General features: G+C 43.0%; 1 protein-coding gene across 1 annotated transcript; it reads left to right on the forward strand.

The window, feature by feature from the left end:
- The first annotated feature begins 14 nt into the window (after positions 1–14).
- MYSM1 (Myb like, SWIRM and MPN domains 1) lies at positions 15–17483 on the forward strand. Its single transcript, XM_034063518.1, has 20 exons — positions 15–91; positions 1633–1708; positions 1900–1970; positions 2338–2415; positions 2554–2580; positions 3073–3151; positions 4640–4738; positions 5734–6497; positions 7695–7825; positions 9275–9378; positions 10272–10349; positions 10995–11083; positions 11402–11456; positions 11542–11592; positions 11953–12027; positions 12303–12491; positions 12701–12833; positions 14583–14688; positions 15412–15469; positions 16113–17483. Exons 1-20 carry the CDS (start codon positions 15–17, stop codon positions 16275–16277), a joined length of 2505 nt encoding a protein of 834 aa, XP_033919409.1. The 3' UTR covers positions 16278–17483.
- Positions 17484–19939: the final 2456 nt, after the last annotated feature.

A 19939-nucleotide genomic window follows, 5' to 3' on the forward strand; every position in this document is an offset into this window, starting at 1 on the left:
CCCCAGGGCCAGTGATGGCGGCGGCGGCTGAGGAGCTGGAGGTGGATATCGAAGGGGACCCGGCGGCCGTACCCGGGTCCGCGGGGCCGGGGTGAGTGAGAGCCGCTGCGGTCTGGTGGCTCTGCCGTTCTCGTCAGCGTGTTCCGTGTTCATTCTCCTTTCTCCCCACGGCGCGCAGGGCTTGTGTGGCCGCGGCGGTCGGGGTTTGTGTGAGGGGATGGCGGGGGGAAGGCTGCCGCTGGCTGAGGGGCTGCCCGAGCTGGGCCGCGCTCGCCCGGGGTCTCAGCCGCTTCTGGTGCTTCCCGCTGCAGGGGGCCGCTGGGGAGAGACCTTGGAGTCTCATTGAGGGCCCCTGGGGGCGGAGGGAAGCGGCAGTGTGGAGCGTTATCGGGCAGGGCATCGAGAATAGGGGCTGTGGAGGCATTAACGTGGGGTGAGCGCGGAGCTGCTGTCATGGGACTCAGCGGTAGCCAGAACTGGGGAGCTGGGTTAGGCTGCTGGGAGAGACTCCTTTAGAACAGAGAGAAGGGACTCTGTTGTGTAACTGGTGACGAACTTACAGATGGGTTCAGAAAACTGCTTCTACGAATTCACAGTTGAGGGATCTGTAAACAGATGCTGAAGAGAACGTGCAGCAGCTGCAACACTACAAACCCAGCATTGCAGTTGCTGGCAGAGTATGAGAGGGTTGTACCAGAGGCCTGGAGTAGTACCTGCTACTGCTGGAGACAATACTGAGGAGAGAGGCTATGGATCTGACCCATTTCATAGAATCCCAGACTGGTTTGGGTTGGAAGGGACCTTAAAGCTTGCTCCAAGCCCCTGTGTCCAACCTGGCCTTGAACACTGCCAGGGATGAGGTTGCCACAGCTTCTCTGGGCACCCTGTGCCAGCGCCTTAGCACCCTCACAGGGAAGAGGTACTGCCTAAGAGCTTATCTAAATCCACCTTCTGTCAAATTAAGGTTTTCCCCTTTGTCCTTGTCTACATGCCCTTTTAAAAAGTCCCTTTCCAGATGTCTTGTCAGCTCCTTTTAGTACTCTGTCACAGAAAGGGTCAAGTATAATCAGGATGAATTCTGTAAGAGCAGTAACAACCCAACATGATAGGATTCTATTAAACCTTGTGTAAGTATGAGCTTTCTTTGGCACAAAACCAGATTTGTGTTTACAAGAGGATGTTTTTACCTTAATGGGGAAAAGATGTAGGAATGTTAAGTAGAGATAATAAAACTCGATAACTCTTGTGATATTAAAAATGTAGGTCATTTGTGGAATTCTGATTTTTTTTTGTTGGTGTAAATTTTATATGGGCCTTCCTGCATTTTCTCTGGATGAGAATTTTTACTCTTTGGAGTTTCACTGATATCCCATACAGTCTGCAGTGAAATGGGTGAGGAGCTGCTACTGAGATTACTGAAAAATAGGACTTACCGAGGGAGGTTTATGTTACATCTAAGGGAATATTAAGAGGAAGTAACATTATATAATAGCCTGCAGTATGTGAATTTAGCTTTAGTAGCGAATTCTGTCATCTTCTGTTGAAGTCTGTCATTTACTGCACTGTTGCTTTGACAGCATTCATTTTGTTTGAATCTGTTTGTGTTGTTCTGAACACTGGGATCTTTTCCAGAGATCATGGAAACACGGCTTCAAGCTTGCTGCAGGATCACTACCTTGATTCATCCTGGAGAACTGACAACAGTCTTGTAAGTTTTTCTTAAGTAGATACTACTTTAGCAAGTTTATCAGAACTTCTGTTTTCTCCATTCTCATGTTCATGCTTGTTTTTAACCAGTGCTTTTTGCTGACTTTTAGAAACTATTATACATGTCTTCTTGATCCTGAAGTCACAGCATGACAGATTTCAGATATTAAATCATGCTTGTATTGTTTGCAGCCATGGACACTGGACAGCAGCATTAGTGAAGAAAACAGGGCTGTCATTGAGAAAATGCTGCTGGAAGAGGAGTATCCTTTTGCTGATTTGCTGCGTAGTTTCCTCTGGAACAATAAGAAACTTCCTGTTTCCAAAGCAACTGGATGAATCTTTTCTGTTATGGTGACTGAAGCACTGTCATCCTGTAGGTAGATTGCAGAAATGCTGTTGTAGAGGCAGGATACCCACTTGGCTGCAAGTAAAGTGAGCATGGAAGTTCAGAAGCCAAGTGTAACTTCCTTATTCATTAAATTAGTGTGAGAAATCGTATTTTGGTATTCTAGCAGTGCAGTGTTTGCTTCTAGAGCTGAATAATTAGAACCATTATAATTTCTGTGATTATTAGAATCCTCACATGTACACATCTTGGATGCTTGGAAAACTTAATAACTATTTCAGGTATTATTTATCTAATAAGCCCCTGTCTGAAAAAATATGGCTCAATCAGAAGGAAGTGGAGAAAAGATCTGTGAAAAGGTGAGCGTTCTCAGGGGAAAATTCTCAGTTGGATGACAAGACATGAAAAGTCCTTCTAAAATCAGGGTTTTTTTTTCTGAGATATGCAACTGCATCACAATGATTAATCTTTATTTTCACTTTGTTTTATATTTGCAGCCCCCATAAGAAAACTGGAAAAGTCATGTACGTACATCTTCATGATTTAGCTGTGCTTTTAAAGTGTGGGGTCTGATATTTGAATTACAAGACACTACTTCAAAAAAGGTTTTGGAGCTCTTGCAACACGAAGAAGTACTGTTGTGTATAATAATAATAGGCCTGTGGTAAACCAGTTTTGGTTTTGTTACACAGTGGTCCTTAGGGGAAGAAAAACCTTGTTAATTCTGGTTGGCTTTCTTGCTTGAACTTTCCTGTTTGCTGCTTGCATGTATTTCTGTGCCGCTGGTCACTGGTGAATATTGTGTTGCTTTATATCCTCCTTTGTGATGGGAGAAACTGAGGTAATTCTCAAGATTTTATCAGGCATATTCATGCTTAAATGAATTCCTGTAGTTTTACCAACGATGGGAGTAGTTCTCCTGTCAGAAGTTGCCTTCAGTTACTGGGATTTGAGAATGTATTATTAATGGTAGTATCAATATTAATGTTAATGTTTTCCACTTCCTATTTTCCTAGGGTCCGATCACCTGCCAAACCAGCTAACTACTCATTAAAGTGGACGCCAGAAGAGAAAGAACTGTTTGAACAAGGACTGGTAAGTTGGGTTATGTAATATATGGAACAGAATTAGCTTATCTTTAACAAAATAATAATATAAACATGTTATATTCACCTGTTCCAGGTTTTGTATTTCTGATTGTTTAACAACACTTGCCATCTACCAAAAGCATAAATAATAAATAATTTTGGGGGATTCATCACTATAAATCTGGTTTTGTTTACCAGATTTTGTTCATGTGAGGCTGATTACAATTAGAGATCACAGAATATATCAAATATACAGCTTTATGAACTGTACAGCTGTAATGCTGTAGTTGGCTACAGGAAGTATAGTGTGTTCTTGAGGCAAATTGGGGAATAAAGTGAAACCCTTTAGCTACTGTTGGAAAGTTGTTGGAGGTTTTATGGTTGTACAGTGCTGACTCTAATGGGATTTGCTTTGCCAAGTATAAATTCATTTGTCCTGGATTCAGCAGTAGCAGCCATTTTTCTCCTTAGTAGCTGGTGCAGTGCTGTGGTTTTGACTTTCAGCCTGGGAACAGCGATATAACACTGATGTTTTCAGTTGTTGCTAAGTCATGTTTACCTTGACCAAGGAATTTGTGAGTCTCATGCTCTGCCAGGGAGGAGGGGAAGCCAGGAGGAAGCAGACACAGGACACCTGACGCAAACTAACCAAAGTGGTATTCCATACCACAGCACATCATGCCTAGAATAGAAACTGGGGGCAGTTATCCAGAAGGGTGAGATCACTGCTCAGGTCAGACTGGGTATCGGTCAGCATGTGGTGAGCGGTTGTGTTCTCTTCCCTTGTTATTCCCCTTATCGTTATTATTATTGGTGGTAGCAGCAGTGGTTTGTGTTATACCTTAGCTACTGGACTGTTCTTATCTCAGCCCTTGGGAGTTACATTCTTTTGATTCTCTTCCCCATCTCTCTGGGAGTGGGAAGGAGGAAAAAGGGGGGGGGGGAGTGAGTGATCGGCTGCGTGGTTCTGAGTTACCAGCTGGGCTTAAACGACATCATTTCAGTATGACTCCTTGAGTTAGTAGGCAGCACAATTTACAGTGTGCCTGTACTGAGTGAAGAAGATCCTGTAGGTAAGAAGAACAGCAATAATACTTCCTGTTGGGTGCAATTTTCTTGGTAGAATACGAATAATGAGGTTCTTTACTATGGCTTTGCTGTACTGTTTGTGCATTTACAATGAATAATTGGTGCATTTGTAATGAGTTATTGAGGTATTGAGATTGTAAGGATGGTGAGGCACTGGAATGGGTTGCCCAGGGAAGCTGTGAATGCTCCATCCCTGGTGGTGTTTGAGGCCAGGTCGGACAGAGCCTTGGGTGGCACGGTTTAGTGTGAGGTGTCCCTGCCCATGGCAGGGGGGTTGGAACATAATGATCTCAAGGTCCTCTCCAGCCCTAACTATTCTATTGTTCTACATTAAACTCTTGGCATGTAAAGTGCCATGTTTGGAATGTTAGAGTCTGGATAACTTAAATGTGTTGTGTTGTACCAGGTGAAATTTGGCCGCCGGTGGACGAAAATCGCCAAGCTTATTGGCAGTCGTACTGTGCTGCAAGTGAAGAGCTATGCTCGGCAGTATTTTAAGAACAAGGTAAATAGAGTATCTCTGTAGTTAGCAAAAAGGATGTTTGATAAGTCTGCTGTTGCACATGTAGCTTGATTTTTAACCTGTCTTTTCAGGGTACTGCTGTTAAAGCACGTACTCTGTTTATTCCCATATTCAGAAAAGTGGAATGTGCTTATTTGGAGATTTAAAGATAAAGTCAGAACTGATTTCAAATTCCTAGAATGACTTAGGTATTTTTACTGCTGTTATAACTAGTAGTAACTGTAGTATAGTTGTAGTCTTACACTGTTGGTTGTTAGTCTGAAAATACTTATTTTGCCACTGTACAGCTGTTTTAATTGTGTTTGTAGTTTAAGGTTTAGCCTCATTTGAGGCTTCTGGGGCATTTAATTACTACTGTCTAGTTGTTTTTAAATGGAAATACATGTTAATTTACATTTTAGCTAAAAATATATATGTAACACTGTGTAAGAGTCAGTTGCAATGGATTAAAATGAGAAGGACATGGACTTGTTTGAATGAGTCCAGAGGAGGCCATTGAGATGCTCCAGAAGCCAGAGCAGCTCTGCTCTGGAGCCAGGCTGAGAGAGCTGGGCTGGGGCAGCCTGGAGAAGGCTCCTGAAGGGGAGACCTTAGGGCAGCTCCAGTGCCTAAAGGGGCTGCAGGAAACCTGGAGAGGGAATTGACAAGGGCCTGTAGGGACAGGACAAGGAGGAATGGCTTTGCACAGAGGGGGATTAAGATCAGATGTTAAGAAGAAATTCTTCCCTGTGGGGGGCTTGGAGCACCCTGGTCAAGTGGAAGGTGACCCTGCCCGTGGCAAGGGGCTGGAACTGGATGAGCTTTAAGGTCCCTTCCAACCCAAACCAGTCTGGGATTCCATGAAAGTTTATTAAAAGGATAATTGAGGAAGAAACACTTCCAGATATGTACAGTTCAAGTGAAATAGTTCTGACTATTTGGGAAGCAGGGGGATTCTTTTGATTTTTCCATCTAAAATTATTTTATATTTCCCAAAGGCAAAAAATGATGATTCTGAAAAAGAAGCACAAAGTCAATGTGGGAGCAGCCTTCCCATTGAAGATGGGATAAAGGTAGAAGCATGGTCAGCTGGAAGCTTGAGAGGCCGTGCGGACCCCAATCTGAATGCAGTGAAAATTGAAAAGCTGTCAGATGATGAAGAAGTGGACATAACTGATGACATGGATGAGCTGCTTTCTCCTACTTCCCAACAGGAAACCAAAAAACCTGAATTAGCTGTTACTTCCAGAAGTGCTGTTGAAGAAACAAAAGGAGTGGAACATGGTTCTTCAACTGTTGGACATAGTTCTACAGGATCTTTACATAAAGAAGATCCTCACCATACCAAGCAAGATACAGTGGATGCATTGGTATTCCCAAGTGTTGCGGCAACATGTTCTCAGCACCTGAATGGTGATAAACCTGTGAACTTAGATTACCAGCAGTACAGTAAATTTCTGGACAAAAGTGACCAAGGCAGACTAGCAACATCTTGTGGTATTAAACAAGAAGCTGATCAGGAGCTCCATGAGAGACAGAGAGACCTGGCTGATAATGGATTGCTCTTTACTTCTCCCTGCCAAGTGGATGAAGATCATCAAGAAGAAGCAGAGGAGCTTAAGCCACCTGAACAAGAAGTGGAGGTTGACAGGAGCATCATTCTGGATGAGGAAAAGCAGGCTATTCCTGAGTTCTTTGAGGGGCGCCAGGCCAAAACACCAGAGCGGTACCTGAAAATTAGGAATTACATTTTGGATCAATGGTAAGGTGCATTAATTTCATTTACTGAAATAAGTGATTAAGATAACCCTTGTCCTGCTCTGCTTTAGTTAACACTATTTAGTACCAATAGCTTACTCCTGAAAAGAGTAAAACTGATTTTATGGCAGCATTATGAAGATTGCCAGTGAACAGCACTGATTATTAATGCTTCCTCTGCATCTTCCCTGGGTTCTTTTCTGGCATTCTGGAAGCTAATCAATGAAAATGCTTTGAAGCATGAGGAATATGAGTGTTCTGTATCAGAACAAGCTGCATCCCTTTGGTTGTGTTTATTTTCTTCCCATTTTTCCATCCTCTATGTAAGAGTGCATATGTTATTATAATAAATGGTTCCTCAAAATGAGTGAATTAATTCCATAGTGAAGTCTGTAGCATTAAGTATTGCCTTTACAGAAGGGCACCTAAAAGAGAATCTGTGCTAGAGCAAACAATGTTGACCAGAAATTACTTCAAACTGAAAATCAACTTGGGGTAGTGCACACTTGAGTGTTTCCTATTCCATCTCCAGAGAATCAGTTTAAGAACTGAAGTGCCTGGTGGCAGCCAGCTCAGTGTACAGTTTGTTCTGTTAGCAGCTGTGGTTTGATGCTTCCTGTGCTGGGTAACTTGCATTTCAATAGGAAGAAATCCCGAGTTTAACTGTGTTCTCATCCAGTTGTCTTGTGTATTGACAGCTTATGTAGTTGCAAAGACACCCTGAAATTCCATAGCAGAGAAATGTTGCACTGACACAATTCACTGTCAGTTTAAAAGCGAGTGATAAGTGCAAAGAGAGTAAGAACAGCCTCATTCATTCCACTAAGGAGGCCTGTGATTGTATGAGCTCTTTGGACTAATCTAATGCAGATGTTCTTGTGTCAGTTAAACAGTATTATAGCTCTTCTGAGGAATTCATTGCTTCCTGACACTGCTCAGGTTGAGGAGTTTGTTTTAGCACAGGGAGCAAGAGTCTCACTCTGCCTAAGAATGAATGTGTATGAATAACCCTAAAATAGTGTGGTTTGTGAAGTTTGTATTTTTGCTGTCATTGCCCTGAGTAGTAGTAAATAGTGTGTGCATCACAGAGACAAAACCCACCAGTGCCTTATTTTAACCTCACATCCAAGTCCCACAGTTCCTTCCTGCCTCTCCTCAGGATTTGTTTTACTTACTGCCAATGTGCTGTGCTTTATTTTAGGGAGAGGTGTAAACCCAAGTACCTGAACAAGACATCGGTGCGGCCGGGCCTGAAGAACTGCGGCGATGTGAACTGCATTGGGCGCATCCACACGTACCTGGAATTAATTGGAGCAATTAACTTTGGCTGTGGTAAAGAGATTGTTATTGCAATCAGTTCTCATCAGTGTATGCTCAGCATCTGTCTGTCAGCTTCTTTTATTAAAATGAATGATTCCTTGTGACGGTTGGAAAGTTTTAGTAGATAAAAAGGAGGATGGAGTGAGGGGGTGACTGGTCTCTTCTCTCAGGTAACAAGTGATAGGACAAGAAGAAACTGCCTCAGGCTGTGCCAGAGGAGATTTAGACTGAAGCATAGGAGCAATTTCTACACCAAAAGGGTGCTCAGGCATTGGAACAGGCTACCCAGGCAGTGATGGAATCACCATCCCTGCAAGTGTTCACAAGCAGTGTAGGTAAGCCCCTTAGTGGCGTGGTTTAGTGGTGGTCTTGGCAGTGCTGGTATGAAGGTTGGATTTGATGATCTAAAAGGTCTTTTCCAACTGAGCTGATTCTATGATTTTCTATGTCTTTAAAAGAAAACTCCTAAGTTCACTTGATCAAGTGTGCATAACTGCCCTTCATTGGAATCAGGCATCCATGTGGATAATCCAACTTCTCTGTACTCCTAATGTCTCGAACAGTAATTGTCGGTACATTTCAATTCTGTAGAAGAGAGCATCTGTTTGGACTGTGTTCTGTGTTCCAGCCTCTGTGGCTGTGGCCTGTTCTGGTGCTAGTGTTGAAAGATGACTTCATGTCAGGGTGCACTGCTTGCACAGAGGATGCACATTAATCCTTGCTAGGGAGGACCATCTGAGCAGATTGTCACTGGTGACCTTTGAAATCTGGAGGAGTTCATAACCTGTTACAGGATTATGGGTTCTTGGGTTTTATCCATATCTATTACTTTCTTCTACTTTTCCCCCACTCCCTCTTGTTCACCACACACCAGCTGTGAGATGGCTTTGTGCTTTTCTGTGTGTCACTGTGGGACTGATGTATTCTCCTGATACCAGCTAGAATTCTGCCCTCCCTCCACATCACACGGAGCTAAGACGTTGCTGGTTTTTTTCCTATACTGAATTATAACCTTTTCCTAAATAAAAAGCAATATCTTCATCCTCAGGGCTAATTTTTACAAGATATGCATGTTAAATGTAGGTGACATGGTGAAAGTACATATACATGTAGTATATATACACCTATAACTTAATGTTGGTTTGGACCAAAATCAATCCAGAGACTCTAAAGCTGAATGACAGTCACCTAGGGGAGGAGGAGTGTCCTTCAAATACATTTTGGCTGAAGTAAAGATTATTAACAATAAAGAAGGAGGTTTCCCTGTCTTAAAAGCACTGTGGTAGTGGGAGTGTCAGTAACACCACCATCAAGGCGTCTTTTCACTGTGGGTTGTTTTGTTGTTATTGCTTTCTTCTTTATGGTGTTTGTTACCACTTCTCTGTGTCATTCTTGGCTCTATACCAGGAATAAGCGGGTTCATTCCTCACTGAAGAGCAGTGTCTCCCCTGTCTCCTGCAGAGCAGGCTGTCTATAACCGCCCCCAGCCAGTGGACCGGACCCGGGCCAAGGAAGGCAAAGACACAGTGGAAGCTTATCAGCTGGCCCAGCGCTTGCAGTCCATGGTATGCTGTGGTGGGGGCAGCCAGAAACATGCAGCGTGGGGAAAGTCTTAGTTGATTTTCCTCTTCAAGCTTGGGCATCTCAGGAAGTTTCTTCTCTCATGCAGTTTGCAGTGGCATTAGGATGCTCTGTCATTTGAGTGTCAGGCTATGTGCAAGGTCTGCTGTCAGACAGGTTTCTGCCCTAACTTTGGCCATGTTACTTATCTGATTGCTGTTCAGGAACTTAACTACAACTGTGTTTCAGTCTTTGCCCTTCCTCCTCACCTCTCCATAACTTATTAGCCTGAATTAGCCAGAAAATGGTGTATGTTGGTAGTGTGATGAAGGTGCTTGCCCTTGAACTGTTAAGTGTAACAGGTATATGATATGGCTTACTTGAAAGCTTTATGCATGCATTGAAGCACTGTGGTAACTCACTTATAACTCCATGAATTACGAAGGCTTGCCGGGTTTAAATAATGTAGCATTTTTAAGTGCTTCACAGCAAAATAAACCAGTTAATGAGAGAAAAACAAAGTCAATCTTGATTGAAAGAAAAGTTGAAATATAAAGAACTGCAGCATCCACTAGATGTAAACTTACTGGCTGCTTGGCTTGTCTGAGCTGTAATTCAGATCTGGATATAACACACTGCTGCTGTCAGATGTGGATGATCCATGGAACATCAATCAGGCGTTACACTTTACAGCCTTAAAAAAATGACAGCTTCACTGATGATGTTTGATGACAGATTGTGGAGTACTTAAATCTACCCAACTCCATCCAGGGTGTTCTTTCTTCCCTGGAAATACAGCACATTGTTAGGAACCTTTTGGACAGTGTTCTTAGGGCTGATTACTGTAAATGCAGTGTTCTCAGGAGTAAGATCCTTGACCTGTGTTGCTTTGCTGTAGCGTACAAGACGACGGCGAGTGCGGGACCCCTGGGGTAACTGGTGTGATGCAAAGGATTTGGAAGGACAGACATTCGAGGTAACCCTGCTGGGGTCTAAACTACCTTTGAAGAACTAATTTTTGCTCATGGCTGGCAGGTGCTGCTGCTTCAAATGTATAGGGAAACAGTTGTGTCATGGGTATGTAACCTCTTGTAGAGGAAGGAGTGACTTGAGAATAACATAGTGGCTGTCACATCTTTATGTTGCTGATAAATACAACTGGTGCTGGGTGTTTACAAAGGTGTTTGTTGTGACCATGTGTCACCCTGTGCTGTTTTAGGCCTATAAAGCTCTTTGCCTTGTCTTGTAGGAGATCTCATGACCCTTTGTTTTCCATTACCTGCAGTGCTAAAGCTGACAGTGGCAGATAGGAGAATAAGATGTAAATGTTGTTTTTTGTCTTATGTGATTTCTTTGTATTTATAATGCAGGTGATAGGGGTTCCTGACATTAACTCTGCTCCTGGCTGGGGTTGTTCAGCCTGGAAAAGAGAAGGCTCCAGGGAGACCTTAGAGGAGCTCCCAGTGCCTAAAGGAGCCAGCAAGGAAGCTGGGGAGGGGCTCGGGACAAGGGCAAGCCCTTGTCCAAGGGGCACATGTCTTTAAGCTGACAGAGGGGAGATTGGGATGAATCCCTGCTGGAAGAACACTGAAGACTTTTAAGACTCTTAACTTCTTTTTAGCACCTCTCTGCTGAGGAATTAGCAAGAAGAAGGGAGGAGGAAAAACTGAAACCTGCAAAATCATCTAAAGGTTCAAGACAAACAAAAAGGTATTTGATGTACCTGATAGTCCTATGTAGAGCTGCTAGAAATGAGACCAGTGCCTTGCATGGTGTCAGGCTGGAATACCACAAATCATTAATACCTGTTGTGGTCTGAAATAATGTGTGTGTTTCAACTGTTTCACACTGACATTCGTGAGCATGGGTAGTGAAGTTTCTCTGCTTGGTGGCAGTCATCCTCCTGTGTGATGAGAAAATCCAGTAAAGAAACCGTGTTTGTTCCTCCTCTGCCAAGGAGACAGTGGGAAATGTGGGAAGTTTCCTGACTGTCCTACATCTTTAGAGAGATTTTCTTTCATTTTATAGTTCCTTTGATCCCTTTCAGCTGATTCCATGCTGCCTGTTCACTGCAGAAAAGCAGGTATGTACGCAAGAGTGAATGATCAAGAATGTTTCATTTCCTTAGGTAACATTTCTCATACTCACTATTGTGTTCATCATTGCAGGAACCCTTTCAGGTGAAAGTATCTTCTGAAGCACTTCTAATAATGGATTTGGTGAGGATCAAGTTGTATCTTTCAGAAAGCTGTTCTGTGTTGTGTTACTTCTTAATGGGCAACATAAGACTGAGAAATGCAGTGCTTGTTTGCATCAGTTTTTGCAGCTAGCACTGCATCACATCTGGAAGTGCTCTACAAGTGTACTGCATACCTGTGTGTATATAAGAATGCAAACATCCTCTTTGGTTTGCTTTAAACTGAAACGCTAGGTGTTTGGGAATCCATAGCTGTCCTAACTTCCTTCTAAACATCATTGAGAAGTTACTGCCTTGCAGCTAATGTGTTCTCTTGTGTGTAGCTCAAAACTGGGAGCCATTGTACAACTTGAGCTTTAATACTTGTTTGATATCTTTGTAGCACTCACATGTGTCTATGGCAGAAGTAATAGGGCTGCTGGGTGGAAGATACTCAGAAGCGGATAAAATTGTGGAAGTAAGTGTTTGTCTTTACATTCTCTCTACGGTGTTAAAACTGTTATGATCATCTGTATTGATTTGAATAGATGGAAAGGTTATTTCTTAAGGGTAAGTACTTTGGTATATGAAAATTGAAGTTAATTAGTCTTGAAGTGTTAAAGTTACGCAGAAGGTGTGACATGCTCTTGATCTGATATGAGGAACATGAGGTGTATGACTTAATGCTTTCAATTGTATTGAACTGATGGAGATTTCTTGCATTTATCCATCTGGAGGTTTTTTTTTAAACAGGTTTGTGCAGCAGAGCCCTGCAATAGTCTCAGTACAGGGCTGCAGTGCGAGATGGACCCAGTGTCTCAAACACAGGCCTCGGAAACACTGGCTGCCAGAGGGTACAGTGTCATCGGGTGGTACCATTCCCACCCCGCCTTTGACCCCAACCCTTCCATCCGAGACATTGACACTCAAGCCAAATACCAGGTGAATACCAGCTCTGTACATGACAAAACAAGAAATAGCAAAACCAAATCTCAACAACCCAAAAGCTTCCCTGGTATTTACAACCTTAATGCATGTTACCACTCAAATGCATCTTAAAATAATTCCTAAATTGAGATAAGTTCTGTTAATTTCAGACTCTGTTCTGAAAAAAAGTTGTATTTCTTGTGTGTGTTTTGGTTTTTTTTTAGAGTTACTTCTCCAGGGGTGGTGCCATGTTCATTGGGATGATTATAAGTCCTTACAACCGAAACAATCCTCTTCCATACTCTCAGATGACTTGTCTAGTGATCAGTGATGAGCTCAGTTCCGACGGTTCCTACCGTAAGTACCAGTGTTTTATCCACTGTTCTATTTTGTCTTTTCCTTTTGGACACTGAGGGGGAGAACGCTGCTGGTTCTTGAGCTTGGAATTAGAGATTTATGTATTGGTAACATGTGCTGTATAAACCTAGGAATTTCACTTAAGGAGTAATCCTGCAGGTAGTCCCTGCTGTCATGATAAGAGTATACAGGTACAAATAGAGGGAAGAATGTTTTGGTGTTTCCCATAATCCAGGAATTAAAGGGTTGGGACAAGAGTTACTGCTATTTACATACATTATCCATATGTAAAGCTGAGGAGCTGCTTTACAGGGATCACTTACTTTGCTGTGTAACAAAATCCCGAGCAGACCCTCTGGTTGAGGGGACAGAAGTGTGATAGCACCCAAAAATGGTTGTTTGAGTAACTTAGCATGCAGAAGGTCAGAGGATCATAGTTCCTGGTGTCCAGGGAAACCCGAGTTCAGAACACACCAGATAGAATTCATGGGATTTCAAGTGATGATTGGATCTGCTCATTCCCTGACACTAATTTGAGGGAAATTCCCTTGATAACAGTACAGGGTTATAGTAGCTGCATCTTCCCTCTCCTTTTCCCCCTTGTGTGTTTAATCCTGATTTTTGCATCCAGACTCCAAGATTCCAGTTTTCTTGGCAAGGCACTAGCAGAGGCTGTGTGAGCCAGCAGCTCCAATCTGCCTGCAGACTTGCCTCACAGGCCAAGGGGAAGTAAAGCAGTGGCCCCATCTGTGCCGATTCCTGTGTGCTGTGCTGATGATGTGGTGACTTTACCCTCACTTCCCATGCACCCCTCCTGTGTGGAGGAGTTAGGAGCTTTATCTGCCCACAAAAGCAAACGTGTTTTGGTCGCTGCATTTTCTATCTGAGGGGGCTTCGTATTGATGCTTATCTCCTGAAATCCACTTTTTCCCAAGTGGTGTCTCCTCATTTTCTTTGGAAAAGCGATAGCACAGCACTGCTCAATGAACCGCAGTTAGTGTTTCATGTATTTCTATAGGTGAATTCTTACTCTCAGAATATGTTCTGCACTGAACACTTAGCACATTTGAGATGTGTTCAACTAGCAAATGGTATTTGCTACTTTCTTTTCACTTCCTTTGAGGCCTAGTTGGAAAGCTGATGTTCCTCTCATTAAATTTTTATATTCCTGAAAGGCTTTTATTAATGAATTACTCAGGTTTGCAGTCTCTTTCGTGCTGATACTTGGTAACTGAATTCTTCTGTAAGTCGTTTTCTGGTGTTCCTTAAAATACTCCTAAATTCCTCTTTCCCTACCTGCAATAAACTAGATTTTCTTCCTTGAGGAGCAGAATGTCTCTGACAAGAGTCAACCGCTTCATACATAAAACCCAAACCTTTATTCACTGAACAGCTGCATAGATTTTAGCATCACTTTTGTAGTCTTCCTAAGTTAGAAAAACTGCATCCATTCTGGCATTTTTCTGTTATGGTGTAGGTTTCTGGGTGTGCTCCCTATGGCATGAGAAATTGCTGAGGGTGAGAACAGGTTTAGTCCCTACTCCCACCAAAACCAAATTTGGAATCCAAAATATGTCATGCTTTTAATTTAACCTCCTTAACAAGTAACAGGACTGTGAGCTTCCACAGTCAGTAATGACTTATGAGTGGTTATGGGGAAGGAGGGGCCTGTGCCCAAAGCTAAAACAGAATGGAAAGCAAATGGGGAGTGCACTATAAACACCAGCTAACCCTGTTCTTTTGTTCCAGGCCTGCCCTACAAGTTTGAGGTTCAGCAGATGCTGGAGGAACCTCAGTGGGAATTAATATTTGCAAAGACCAGGTGGATGATTGAAAAATACAGATTCTGCCATAGGTAAGTGCCTGCTTCTGTTACAGAGAACAGCCAGGGTAGGGTTTCTGCATGTTTATCACTAATGTGTCAATGAAAGCATGTGACTGCTCTCTATAGCATTACTGTTTGCCAGCTGTGAGCTGGGCTGCATCAAAAGGAGAGTGAGCGGCTGGTTGAGGGAGGGGATTCTCCCCCCTACAGTCCTGTATCCAGATCTGGGGCAACAACACAAGAGGAACATGGAGCTGTTGGAGCAAGTCCAGAGGAGGCCATGGAGCTGCTGCAAGGGCTGGAGCAGCTCTGCTCTGGAGCCAGGCTGAGAGAGCTGGGCTGGGGCAGCCTGGACAAGAGAAGGCTCCTGAAGGGGAGACCTGAGAGCAGCTTCAGTGCCTGAAGGGGTTACAGGAAAGCTGGAGAGGGGCTTGGGACAAGGGCCTGTAGGGACAGGCCAAGGGGAATGGCTTGAACCTTCCAGAAAAGGGGAGACTGAGCTGAGCTCTTAGGCAGAAGCTCTTCCCTGTGAGGGTGCTGAGGCGCTGGCACAGGGTGCCCAGAGAAGCTGTGGCTGCCCCATCCCTGGCAGTGTTCAAGGCCAGGTTGGACACAGGGGCTTGGAGCAAGCTGCTCTAGTGGAAGGCATCCCTGCCCATGGCAGGGGTTGGAACTGGATGAGCTTTAAGGTCTCTTCCAGTCCCAAACAGTTAGGTGATTCTTTATTTCTATGACTTGTTTTTCTTTCAACAGCAGTGTTCCCATGGATAGAATTTTTCACAGAGATTCCGACCTGACTTGTTTGCAGAAAGTAAGTTTCTTCTTTCAGTTTTTCTAATTTTAAATGTTTTTCTTAAATACAACTGTTTTGATTGCCAGAAGTCTGCAGCTGGAACATGAATCGCACAAACAAGACAGAAATTGTGCCTAAAGCAGAAGCCATAAACAGAAAACACGTGCACAATAATTACCCACAGCTAATTCTGTCTTTCCTCTCAACATGATTTTGCTTATGAACAGCTTCAGTCTCCAGTTGAGTTGAATGGTGGAATGCTCTGGAATTTAATTGTTGTTTAATTGGTTTTAAATCACCCATGTGTTCCTGTTTCTGCAGTTTGTATTGTACAGTTGAACTCTTCACTAGTGTTAATCTGGGAACAGGTTGCCCAAAGAGGTGGTAAATGTTCCATCCTTGGCAGTGTTCAAGGCCAGGTTGGACAGAGCCTTGGGTGACATGGCCTAGTTGTGAGGTGTCCCTGCCCCTGGCAGGGGGTTGAAGCTGAATGATCTTCAGGTCCTTTCTGACCCAAGCCATTGTATGTTTCTGAGATGATTGGTGTTAATCCTAAATAAACAACTAGAAATCCCTTTGGAATACTTACCAGCTAGAAGGGGAAAAAATAAACGCAGGAAAAATAACCATTTAAAAGAAAATGTTCTGTTCTTTTGACCAGCTTCTGGAGTGCATGAGGAAGACTTTGAGCAAGGTCACAAACTGCTTCATTGCTGAAGAGTTCTTGACTCAGATAGAGAACTTGTTCCTTTCCACATACAAGAGTGAGAAAAAGAGCGATGCTGCAGAAAACGGGAATCAGAGTTCAAATGAACTGCCTCGGTGATGGCTTTAACCAAACCAACTGGTGGAATATTGATTTTATAGCTTTATTTTCTTCCCTTTTTTTCTCCATTATGTTAACACCTTCAGAATTCCCATCCATTTTAGCTGTAACTGTTACAGAATCCAGTGTCATCCTGCTGTTAAGGTACAAAGATACATTGAAAGCCTCCCTAATGCCTGTGGCCTGGCTAGGGAGGAATGCTTCGTACTAATACTGTGGCACACAGTGCCACAGGATGATCTGATTGACAGTGTGATGTTTGGGAAGAAGGACATCCTGTCAGGAATAGTGGGCTTCAGGCTCCAAGGAGAGTTTATCCTCTCCCAAGTCACTTTGGGAATTCTGTCCACAGGTACACATCTCGCTTGGGATGAATTTGCTCCTTAATGCTTTAGAGATTGTAAACTTGAAAGAATTCACAACAGAGAAACTTAACTGAAATGAAGGGTTTGTAGCTCCCTGCTGACAAGCTTCCCTGATATCCAGACTGAAGCGTTGCTTGGTTCTAGCTTAATACATCATTGATTGTTTTCTTTTATTTCCACCCCCTCCCCCCCCCCGCATATTGAAGGTCATGTAGCTTCTTGGCATGTTCTTTGCCGTGTTGTTTTGGTATTGGGGAGAAAAAGCTGACTTCTCAGTAGTGGTTGCACTTGTTTCCAGTGGAAATGATAACTCCTGTCTTGTTACAGGCTGCAATCTTTCTGATCTTCCATTCTGCAGGGAGGTGTTCTGCTGTTCTGCCATATCAGTGTGATTTGTCCGCTTCCAATGGCTGCTGTTTCCTGTGGAAACAAGAGCTCTCGATTGACAGCAAACTGAGTGCAACAAGCAGAAAAGCAGTTGTCTTTTTAGAGAGAAAAGCCCAACAGTTTTTATATTCAGAGTCTTCTCTCTTAACGTGCAGCTCAGAAGAAAAACACGCTGGTTTGTATCAGTTCTGTGGTTATAATTTCATAAAAGTCCATAGCCAAATGAGTAAGACAGGATAAGACAGCTGGGGCTGTTCAGCCTGGAGAAGGCTGTGTGGAGACCTCATAGCAGCCTTCCAGTATCTGAAGGGGGCCTACAGGGATGCTGGGGGGGGAGTCTTCATCACAGACTGTAGTGATAGAACAAGGGGTAATGGGTTAAAACTTAATCAGGGGAGGATCAGGTTAGATTGAAGGAAGAAGTTTTTTACTGCGAGGGTGGTGAGGCACTGGCACAGTTGCCCAAAGAAGTGGTAAATGCCCCATCCCTGGCAGTGTTAAAGGCCAGGGTGGACAGAGCTTTGGGTGACATGGTCTAGTGTAAGGTATCCCTGCCTATGGCAGGGGTTTGGAACTGGATGATCTTAAGGTCCTTTCAAACCCAGACTGTTCTGTGATTCTACGATTGATCTTGAGTGAGAAGTTTCTTGACTGCAACTTGGAAATGAGTTTCCTGAGCTGTATCACTGTGAATCTTTATGTGTGCTTTAAACTTAGCTTTTAAATCATACGACAACTTATGTACAGTTATTGCTCTTTATGCAGACTTATCTTGGGCAGAATTTATCAGAGAAGTCTAAAATATATTTGAAGAGCAAGACCTTGAGTTTATATCTAGGGGGGTGACAATAGACTCAGTTCCTATCTTAAAAATATATATGTGTATATATCTAGTTCTACATAACAGAAATGGGATTTTAAGATTTTATATGTTTGTTTTTAACTTCAGCTTTTCAGTTGTATAAAGAATTCTGAAAAGCTTTACAATTGTAGAGTTGAATCCTAAGGAGGGAGGTCCTGTACAGGGAGTTCAGGTCACACCTCACAAAGTGGTAAGTGTCTCTCTGTTACTAAGTGGAAGGTGCAGAGCCTGCTCATCTGAAAACTTGAACCCCTTGGTACTGGGTGGTTCTCCCAAGAGCTGTGGACTTAAAAGTACTTGTGAACGTTCTGTGCTCTCACTTATGCTCAGATCTGCTGCTGAGCAGCTCAAGATCCCACCACTGTACTGGACCTACAAGCTTGGTGTATCCACTTACATAAGGCATGTTGACTCAGACTGCATCTATCCCAACATGCCATCTTGAGGACTTCCAAATGAAAACCATTGCATGGCTCTCTGTGTTTCCAGTTGAAGCTGCACTCTTGGTGAGCAAATGTATCTCCCCTTCTTCATTATGGAGTGGTCTGCAGTGTAAGGTATTCTCTTGCAGCTTTGCATAGGTTTACTCTCTAGAAAAAATACCCACTGTAAATGTACTACAAGCTGTAATTAGGTCTGGTTTATAGGAAGAGGATTTTGAACCTCCCGTGTAACAGCAATATGAAGTAGATCATGTTCAGTCTTCACTTACTGTCTGGTTCAAGCCAGTGCTGGATGTATGTTGATACTACTCAAGGAGTGATAATAATGTGCTGGCTGCTTCTCTGTTAAATGATTAAAACAAGTTCAAGTAATATGGTTGTGCTAATTTGGTTTAACAAGTGATGTTACACAGCAAAAGTCTGGAGTAGAACCTATGTCTGAAGTTGTTTGTCTCTTGAGGACGTGGTGCAGTGTTGAGCTGTTGATGCACACATATGGACTCTTAAGGGTTGGTTAGAAGGGTGATGTGGGAGGAAATGTACCTGTAGTACCTTCATACTCCATCCCTGCCACACGCTGTTGCATGTGAACTGCAACTACTACACTTGTGATGCTGAGTAGTAACAAAACAACCAACCTATTTTTCACAATTCATATTGACTGCGATTAATAACATGAGTCTGGAAGTTGCTTTCTTCTATTTTACGAATATCACCACTGCTGATACCAAACACACAGATAAGGCATTAAATTGATTTTTGCTATTAACATTTAAAACTTATTTTGCTTTTTATTGCAAAGCTCGCTTTCTTTGTTCCTCGCCCAGCTCTTCCTTCCATGCCACCTTGGGTTAGTGCACCTCCTGAGGACTAAGATGCTTGTTCTTTATGTTGGACTACTGTTGGGCCTTGCCACATTGTTGCTCAGAAGATGGTTGATGGTTGAGTAGCAAGTAAAGTGATACAGTTTAAATTGGAAGAGACAACAGGGTGAAAAATTAAGAAAGAATCACCAAAACATCCAAATCCTTCAATTCCTGCACAAATCCCTCATGGGCTGTGTGAAGGTTTGTGTCCTACTTAGCAGCAGTGCCTCACACAGGGACTTGTATTCCAGAGGAGGGGAACAACCAGAATTTAAGTAACTTTCAAAGAACGTATTTAATTTCATTTGAGGAAAAATAAACCAAGCAACCCCCAAACAAACAAAACTAAACACCAAACAGTTGCCATTGCTGTTATATACTTTTTCCCTTTAAGTTGCTTTGCTATTCCTGAGGGATGATGTACAAGACTCTACTGAGCAAGGCTATACATGGTTGTATTCCACCTGTGTAATGTTTTCTTGTCTCTTGAGTGTCAGATCCGGTATTTCTTAATTTCAAGTCAGTAACTATAATCAAGTGATTCCGTAAGTTTCGTACCACTAGAGGGAGTGTTGCTACAACTGATACAGACGGTTTTTCACGAAGAGCTACCCTGTTTTTACTAGTTCATGTAAACTTCTGGCTAGTGATCACATTTTATGGGTAGTAGCACTATACCTTGATACAGGCATGTTTCTTTCCTTTGTTATAAACCCCCTGTTTAGTCTCCTGAAGAAGC

The sequence above is a fragment of the Melopsittacus undulatus genome, chromosome 6 (assembly GCF_012275295.1).
Source record: "Melopsittacus undulatus isolate bMelUnd1 chromosome 6, bMelUnd1.mat.Z, whole genome shotgun sequence".
NCBI lineage: Eukaryota > Metazoa > Chordata > Aves > Psittaciformes > Psittaculidae > Melopsittacus > Melopsittacus undulatus.